This window comes from Mus pahari, chromosome 1 (assembly GCF_900095145.1).
Source record: "Mus pahari chromosome 1, PAHARI_EIJ_v1.1, whole genome shotgun sequence".
Taxonomy (NCBI): Eukaryota; Metazoa; Chordata; class Mammalia; order Rodentia; family Muridae; genus Mus; species Mus pahari.
Genome location: NC_034590.1, coordinates 121,968,855 through 121,976,758, shown reverse-complemented (window position 1 = coordinate 121,976,758; position 7,904 = coordinate 121,968,855). Strand labels below are relative to the sequence as shown.

The window sequence follows — 7,904 nt, the reverse complement described above, 5'->3', positions numbered from 1 at the left end:
TCTCTCTCTCTCTCTCTCTCTCAGCTGAGTAGGAGCCACCACAGTTTGGTAAGAGAAAACCTCCATATCCAGCCCCAGCACCTCCTGTAATGGTTCTAATAAAATACAAATGGAATCGGGTTGTGGAGCTGGCTTAGTAGTTATGCTTGTTAGTAAGAGTGAAATCAGAACCCACAGCATACGGGATGGGGTAGTAGCTGATATGTAATTCTAGCCCCTGAGTGCAGAGGGGTGGGATCTCCAGGACAAGCCGGCTAGCAAGACTAAGCATGCCGGTGAACTCGGAGTTTGATTGTGAAGCCCTGCCTTGATGGATGGAGTGGAGGAGCAATCGAAGATGATTCTCGACATCAATTTTGTGGGCCTCCGCACGCATGCCCAAGTATGCACATGCACATATGCAAAAACATATATGCACATGTCCATGAAAACGGAAAGGGGAGAAATGGCATCATGTTTTCAGGCCCAGTCTGCCTCTGTGGGGATTTACTTCCTGTGCAGCCAAGGAAGTCCACACATCCTGTGCTAGCCAAGGAGTTCACGGGCCACAGAGAACTTCTCAGTCTCTTCTCCTTGGAGTGGGTGGGACCAGTGGACTTTCTGCTCTGTCTGTACCTATGTGCTGCTGAAAGTAACTCAGAAGTCAGTATCTTCAGTGACTGCCATCTTTTTTTTTTTTTTTTTTTTGAAACCAGAACATTTATTTTATGACTGATTGAAATCCTCAAGATGAACTGGATGCTGCCACAGCTGCTCTCTTGGGTTTGGGTGTTGTTCCCTCACGGAATCCATGTCTGAACCTGTGGTAGACAATCTTTAGGTGCCTCATCCGACCAGTCCCAGTAGTGTTTCGTCTCTTAGCCTTGGCACTCCAGTTATACTTCCTCTTGCGCTTGGCAGGGTAGCCACATTTGCCACAGGTCGACTTCTGAAGGTGGTAGGCCTTGGAGCCGCAACGGCGGCACAGCGTGTGCGTCTTGTTGCGACGCTTACCGAAGGATGACGTTCCCTTCGTCATCTTGCTTCTACCGGAGAGGCCAAAGAGCGACTGCCATCTTTTTAATCTCTACCTATAAACCCCCAGGTCCCTCCTGATTCTCTTCCTGCTTTGAGCAATCATCAAAGAACCTGTGGATTGCTGCATGGATCATCATGTACCCTTATTTATTGAGCCTGGACTTCTTAAATCCTGGGCTAAATTCCCAGATGTGGAAAGTTAGCTCATGGCTTTGCTGTGCAGAAGAACCTGGGCACAGTCAGAAACAGGTTTTGGGACCCTAGGGTCTGTGCAAGGCCAGGAACAGTGCGTTCTGCCCGGAGGTGGCAGGGGCACCTAGAGAAGTCACCACCATGACAGCTGAGGACAAACAGTGCTTATGGATCTGGTCCTGACCCCACTGGGTACCTGCTCAGGTCCTCTGCACCTGTTTGCCACGCCTTCTACTTTCCCCATGCCTTGGCTTGCTTCCTAGAAAGACTTTGGCTTCTCTCCCTGTCAGAGAAAGAGAGCCTGCTTCTAACTCTTGTTCCAAAATCATCATTTGGGTTGGCCCAGTCCTGCCTTGCACTAAGGCCTACTCTGCAACCTGACATCCCTGGAACCAGACAGCGCTTTGGAGTTATAGTGTTCAAGGCGTAGCTATGACCCCTTGAAGCAGTGACAACTGAAGTGAACAATTCCCCCCCCCCTCCAAGAAGAGAACGCTCATTTCAAGGGAGGTCTTTGTCCTAACAGCAGAAAAATCGGTGGTCAGCCATCTAGCCCATCAGTTCCTGGGGTGTGACCATGGACAAGTGGGGTCACCAACCTAGGTCTCTTCATCAGTGTAGCGGGACCTGAAAAGCCAAGGTGGTATAGTGCGCATTAGCGTGTGAAAGCCCAGGGTTCCATTCCTAGTACTGCACAAAAGAAAGGCAGCAACAAAATGACCCACCTCCCAGAGCGGGGGGGGGGGGGACGGGACAGGCTGATGACACAGGCCACCCGCCTGCGCAGGGTGACAGCTGCCTGAAAACCAGCCCGAAGTGTGAGTGCCTATAGTGATGAAGAACTCCCTGTTCCGGAAGTATTGATCAGGTTGTATAAAATGACAGCAGCGTCTAGACTGGACGGCAGGATGGAAGCAAATCCTGGATTAGAGGGTTCACGGCCACTGGGCCCTGGGTGTCTCTGAGCCTTGTGAACTCTTGTGAAGCAGGTGTGATCACCACAGGCTAGATGTGGTCCTTTCTCTCTAGGTGTCAGGTCAGGTGACAGGATTTACAATGAATATGCCACCCGATTTGTGCAGTTTTGTGTGTTTGTTTTTTGAGACAGGATTTCATGTTTGAGGCTGGCCTCAAACTCACCTTGTAGCTGAGAACAGCTTAAATTTCTGATCCTTCTACCTCCACACCTGGTTTATTATGCCATGCTGGGGATTAACCCACAGCACCAGGCACACCAGACAGTTTCTGTCCCAAAGTTTGTGATATGCATGTGTGTATGTTCAAATGTGTTGTGTTCACATGTATGTGTGACTGCATGTGTGTGCATGTACTTGTGGAGGCCAGAAGTTGGTATCCAGTGCCTCCCACTATCTCTGTGCACTTTATTTACTGAGACAGGATGTCTGTCACTCTTAACCTGGATCTCGACGAATCGGCTAGTCTAGCTCGCCAGATTGCTATAGGGATCCACCTCGTCGGCGCTGGTTTTACAGACAGGTTGGATTTTATGTGCGTGTTGGGGGTTCCAACGCCAGTCCTCACATTTGCATGGCAAGCACTTAATCCACGGAGCCATCTCCCTGCCCTCATGGTTTGTGATCCTGACATGAGTATGTAGAAGAGGGATCAGCAGTGTCCCTGAGAAGCCTGAGGCTAGAAAGGGTTGTTTTCAGACATGCGGCTGAGAAAAATTTTCTTGAAGGTAACATTGAAGCAGGTCCCACAACTCTAGCACAGGTGTGGGAAGAAACTTGATGTATTAAAGAGCCCGTTCTGGAAGCTACTAAGTCAGCCAGGACAGTAAGCTGGTTCCATGGAGCAGCTGAGAAGAGGCACAAAGGAAAGCCACTCCCTGAGGCAGTTGAACTGGATTGCAGTCTGGCTGCGCTCCCCAGCCTTCAGGACCTCACTGCCTGGGGATTTTGAAGTGATGAAGGGCTTTGCCTGGCCTGTGACTGTGTGCCTCACCTGATTTCAGCGAGCTGAGGCTGCCCCAGAGCCCTGTGCAAATGGCTGAGGAGTGACAGGGCTCTCATTTGCCAGTAACTGGGGGCGTCCTGGATGGGGGGGGTGAGTGAGTGATCTGGAAGAGCTAAGGTGAATAAGGCACTTGCTAGCCTCCACCAAACAAGTGGAGAGGAAATTTATAGGGAACTTCTTGTCTATGGTGAGGGGATCCTGCCATTGGCAGCTCTTGCTGGACTTTCTTCTGAGTTTTGCTGTGTGTGTGTGTGTGCGTGTGCGTGTGCGTGTGCGTGTGTGTGTGTGTGTGTGTGTATGTGTGTGTTGTTGTTGTTGTTGTAGTTGTTTTGTAAAGAAGCCTGAGCCTGGGGCTCACAGAGCTGATCCTTCTTCCAGTGTCTGCCTGAGCCTCCTTGGACAGCAGGCTTCTCTCTATGAAAAGATCCTTGGTTTTGATCTGACCCCTTGATTTAATCTCACCTTTTCCATTCAGTCAGGGGAGAGTCTGTTTGAACATTTGTTTTTAAATTCTGTCCATTGTTCTCTTGTACTAAATGTTACTTTGCAGGTTCATATATAATAGCCTTGCTGAGATTATTAGAGATGTGAACCTCTTTCCCAAAGTAAAGGTTGAAAGATAAAGAAATACTGTCTCTTCTGAACCAAGAGTCACTAATAGTAATGTTTAATCTCATTTGCTTTCTCCATATGTGAAGACAATTTTCTTTGGAAATTAAGTTGTTTGATGGTACACGCCATCAATCCCAGCACTCAGATGGTTAGAGGCAAGAGGATCAGAGTTTCTGGCCAACCTTGGCTACATCAGTTTGAGGCCAGTGTGAGTAACAAGATGCACTGTCTCAAAAGAGCAAACCAGGGTGGGCAAGACGATCATCAGTTGAGCCACTTGATGCCAAGCCTGATGACCTGACTTCAGTCCCTGGGACCCATGTGGCAGTAGGAGAGAATGCACAACTCAAAGATTGTCCTTTGATTTCCACATCTGCTGGGTATGCACACACACACACACACACACACACACACACACACACGCACACAAACACAACACATACATACATACACATGTGCAAACACAACATACATACATACATACATAAATGTAAAAAAAAGTTTTTAAGTAAAATAGGCTGAGAGAGAGGGCTCAGTAGTTAAGAGCTCTGCCAGGTCTTCCAGAGGATCTGGGTTCAATTCCCAGCACCCGTTTGGTGGCCAAGAACCATCTGTAACTGCACTTTCAAGGGAATCTGGTGCTCTCTTCTGACCCTCTTTGCCCCAGGCACACACATGGTATACATTTGTACATGCAGGCAAAATACTCATACACACAAAATAAATTAATCTATTTTTAAAGTAAAACAGCAAAAAGTTGCAGCATCTTCTCCCAGGAATAAGAGTGCTCTGTGACAACCATAATACTTCTATCACATTAGAGGCCAGAGCTGAAGTTCGTCCTGCAGACTGTTTGCCTAGCATGCTCCTCAATTCAGTCCCCAGCCGTGCATAAACCAGACATGGTGATACATGCCTGCGATCCAAGCACTTGGGAGGTTGCAGCAGAGGGGTCAGAGTTCAACTCTTTGACCACATATGTTTGATGACATATGAGCTTATGGGTCAGTCCAGGTGATAGGAGACCCCGCTTTTAAAAAAATTAATAGTCCCGATTGGATCAAAAGCCCAATGCCCATTTTTACTTTCACATCTACCTCTCAAAACTCTTGTGTACCCTTTATCTTTCCTCCAAACAGGAGCCTTTCTAGTGAAAGGGTGTGGTTCATATGTCTCCATTAAGAGGAGTGTCCCCACACTCACACCCCTCTCTGCCTCACTATGTTGATTTCTCTGGTGGTTTTTCCTGGTACCATATGGCTTCGTCAGCTCAATCTTTCAGTGCTTCAATTTGGATGAGGTGGTGGGAGGCAGAATAATGTGAAGCTTCCAATTATACATCCTGGGGACCTGGTGCAGACTCACCTCTAGGAGAGATGCTTGAATTTGTAGAGACAATTTTTGTTATATAGTTCTGCGTAGAAAAGCTGGTAAAAATACTACAGTATTAGCATTGATGGTCTTCCCATGTGATGACTATTTGTCGTTTTTATTATTCCGTGCATTTCTAATGTTGCCAGAATTAAGCATGTTTCCACTTCATCTCTGGAACGAGAGAGATTAAAATGCAAAACGCAATAGTAATGTTACGGAAGGTTTGCAAACTAATGAAAATAAAGTAAGATGCAACCCATGTCTTTAGTAAGAGTTTAAATCCCTGACACACTGTGCAAGGTTTTCCAGGAATTCTTTTACATAATTCCATGTTATTTTTTTTCTCTTGTTGTTTCATGTCATCGAAGCATATTTTCCATGCTGTGGTCATTTTCTAGGTGTTAGGGACCAAGCTGGTGCCTCACACATGCCGGGCAAGCGTTTTTATCACTGAGTTAAACCCTTTCCCTGAGTCTTTATCTCTTCACTGATAATTGTGGCCTCGTGGAAGAGGACATCTCTGGGGTGGTGGGTGGTGTAGTTTGTGCACTGTGAGAGACATTCAGTGCAGGAGCAGGCCAGGGCTGTCTTCTCAGCTTCCTGTGCCTACCTGCTCTCCCTGAAGACCTCTCTGTCCACAAACCCTTGACCAGCTCAGTAGGCCTGGCGCCAGTACAGAGGCTCAGGGTGGTGACTGTTTGCTACTGGAGTCTTGCACTGGGGATATGTCCTGGGGTGGAGTCTGGAGTAAGCATTTGCCACTGGGTGGTGGGAAGCCCCACTTGGTGTCTGAGCAGAGGCTGGAGCTGCTGCTAAATGCCCTCTCTCCTAGAATGGGAGTAGCCAGCAAAAGTTTGGGGTTCAGCCTTACCAACCTGCTTTTCTATTTTCCAGGATGCCTTCCGTGCCTTCCACCTGGACCTGGACTTTGTGGGCAAGTTCTTGAAGCCCCTGCTGATTGGTGAGCTGGCCCCAGAGGAGCCCAGCCTGGACCGTGGCAAAAGCGTGAGTGGGACTTGGAACGTTGATGGGGTGGGATGAAGCTGGATGGTAGGGGAGAGAGTACTTTCTCCCCAGAACCCCACTGTCAGGGCTATGGCAGGAGAGTCCTTGAGCCAGTCCAGGAGGAAGCCCTGAGGAACTAGATGAGGGAGGACCTCAGAGCATCCCCTGAGAGCCACCAGCTGGGTGACAGTAGCATCCCTTCTCTCCAAACTGGTCCTTTTGCTCCTCTCCTTCTTTTACACAAAGCTGCCAGATGTTGGTGTGCTGCCATCTAAGAAAGGGCACAAACAGCAAGGCAGTATCAACTGTTGATAAGTGTGGCTGCTTTGGAACGAATCGCTTTGAGAAAGAGTGGCCATTTGTCACTGAGTCAGACACCCCACTAAGTGCTGCGCTTCAGAGATGTGCAAAAAGAACTTCCAGGCCGAGTGGTGAAGCAGCTTCTGTACCGGACCTGGCTTGCATGATGGAGTTGTGTAGAACAGCATGCTTTAGAGAGACCTCCCTTCCCCTTCTCTCAATGCTTCCCTTTCCCTACCAGAGTCACCATTCTAGTGGAGCCTAGGCTTCCCCTGGCCCTAAGCAGGGCTGAGAGTATCCATCCTGGTGTCCTGAGCCAGTTGACATCTTGGGGGTTGGAGTGGTTAAGTCCTAGGAGGCACACTATGGTACCAGAGCTGAGGTATTTCTCCCTTTGACAGGCATACTATGTGTGCCAGCAAGAGACAGTGGGACACCATCACCCTTGCCTGTCCTAGAGAGATGGCACTTCTGACTGTCATCCAGGGCAGAGAAGCTTCCTGGAGGAAACCAGACCAGGCCAGCCCCTCTCGCTCCCTGTCCGAGCTGGAGTAATTCCTTATTGGCTTCTACCTCAGGGCCTCAGCAAAGCTAGGCAGGGCAGAGGTGTTTTCCTGGCCTGGATTCTTGGTTGGTCCTCCATCGAGGACTGTCTGCCTCCCTGGCTGCTGTGTTCAGCCCTCAGAGGCCTCTCTGGCATCATGAGCGAGCGGGACCCTGGCTGCACCTGCGCAGTCAGGTGGTAAAAGACAAAAGGGCTCTCTTCCGAGGTGTGGTGTTCAGTGGAACGCACAGCACTCGCACTGTTGCCAAACCATCCCTATCACCCAGTTCTAGAACGTTGACATCATCTCTAACTGATATTCTGTGCCCTTCCCACCATCTCCTCACTCCCTTCGGCCCCTGCCAACTACCGTTCTATTGTCTCTAAGCATTTAACTCTGCCAGGCACCTCATAAGAAATCATACTGTATCTATTATTCTTTACAAAATTGTATTAGAGAATGTTTTCATTGTTTTTGGTTTTCTTTGTTGTTTTGACATAGGGTCTCCGGTAGCCTAGGCTAGCCTTGAACTCCCAATCCTGCTTTCCCCCTCTCAAGTGTGGGACTGCAGGCGTGCACTGCCTCATCTGGCAGCTTGTGTATACTGATTATACAGAATAATGGGTTTCATTCCAACAGCTTCATGCAAACTTTTATCCTTTTATAACTAGCCTATTTCATTTAGCATACATAAACCTTACCCACTTTAAAACACATAGTGTAACAGCATGCCAAATTTTCCTTTGTTTTTTAAGGTTGAACAGTCTGTCATGTATGTAGAACACAATCAGGCATAGTCAACCTGCAGCCTAAGACAAAATTGTAAACTTACTAAAAAATGAGTGTGTGTGTGTGTGTGTGTGTGTGTGTGTGTGTGTG

The 7,904-nt window shown here is 48.3% G+C and overlaps 1 protein-coding gene and 1 pseudogene across 2 annotated transcripts in view; one reads left to right on the top strand and one right to left on the bottom strand.

Moving 5' to 3' along the window:
* Positions 1-7,904, top strand: part of Fads2 (fatty acid desaturase 2) — a 38,065-nt gene that overhangs the window by 4,258 nt on the left and 25,903 nt on the right. The window contains exon 2 of the mRNA XM_021199139.2: positions 6,070-6,180. Within this exon, the coding sequence (XP_021054798.1) occupies positions 6,070-6,180 (111 nt within the window). The remainder of the gene's footprint in view (positions 1-6,069; positions 6,181-7,904) is intronic.
* On the bottom strand, positions 668-1,041 carry LOC110322469 (annotated as a pseudogene). The gene has a single exon (XR_002380570.1). The product of XR_002380570.1 is annotated as a 60S ribosomal protein L37 pseudogene (transcript).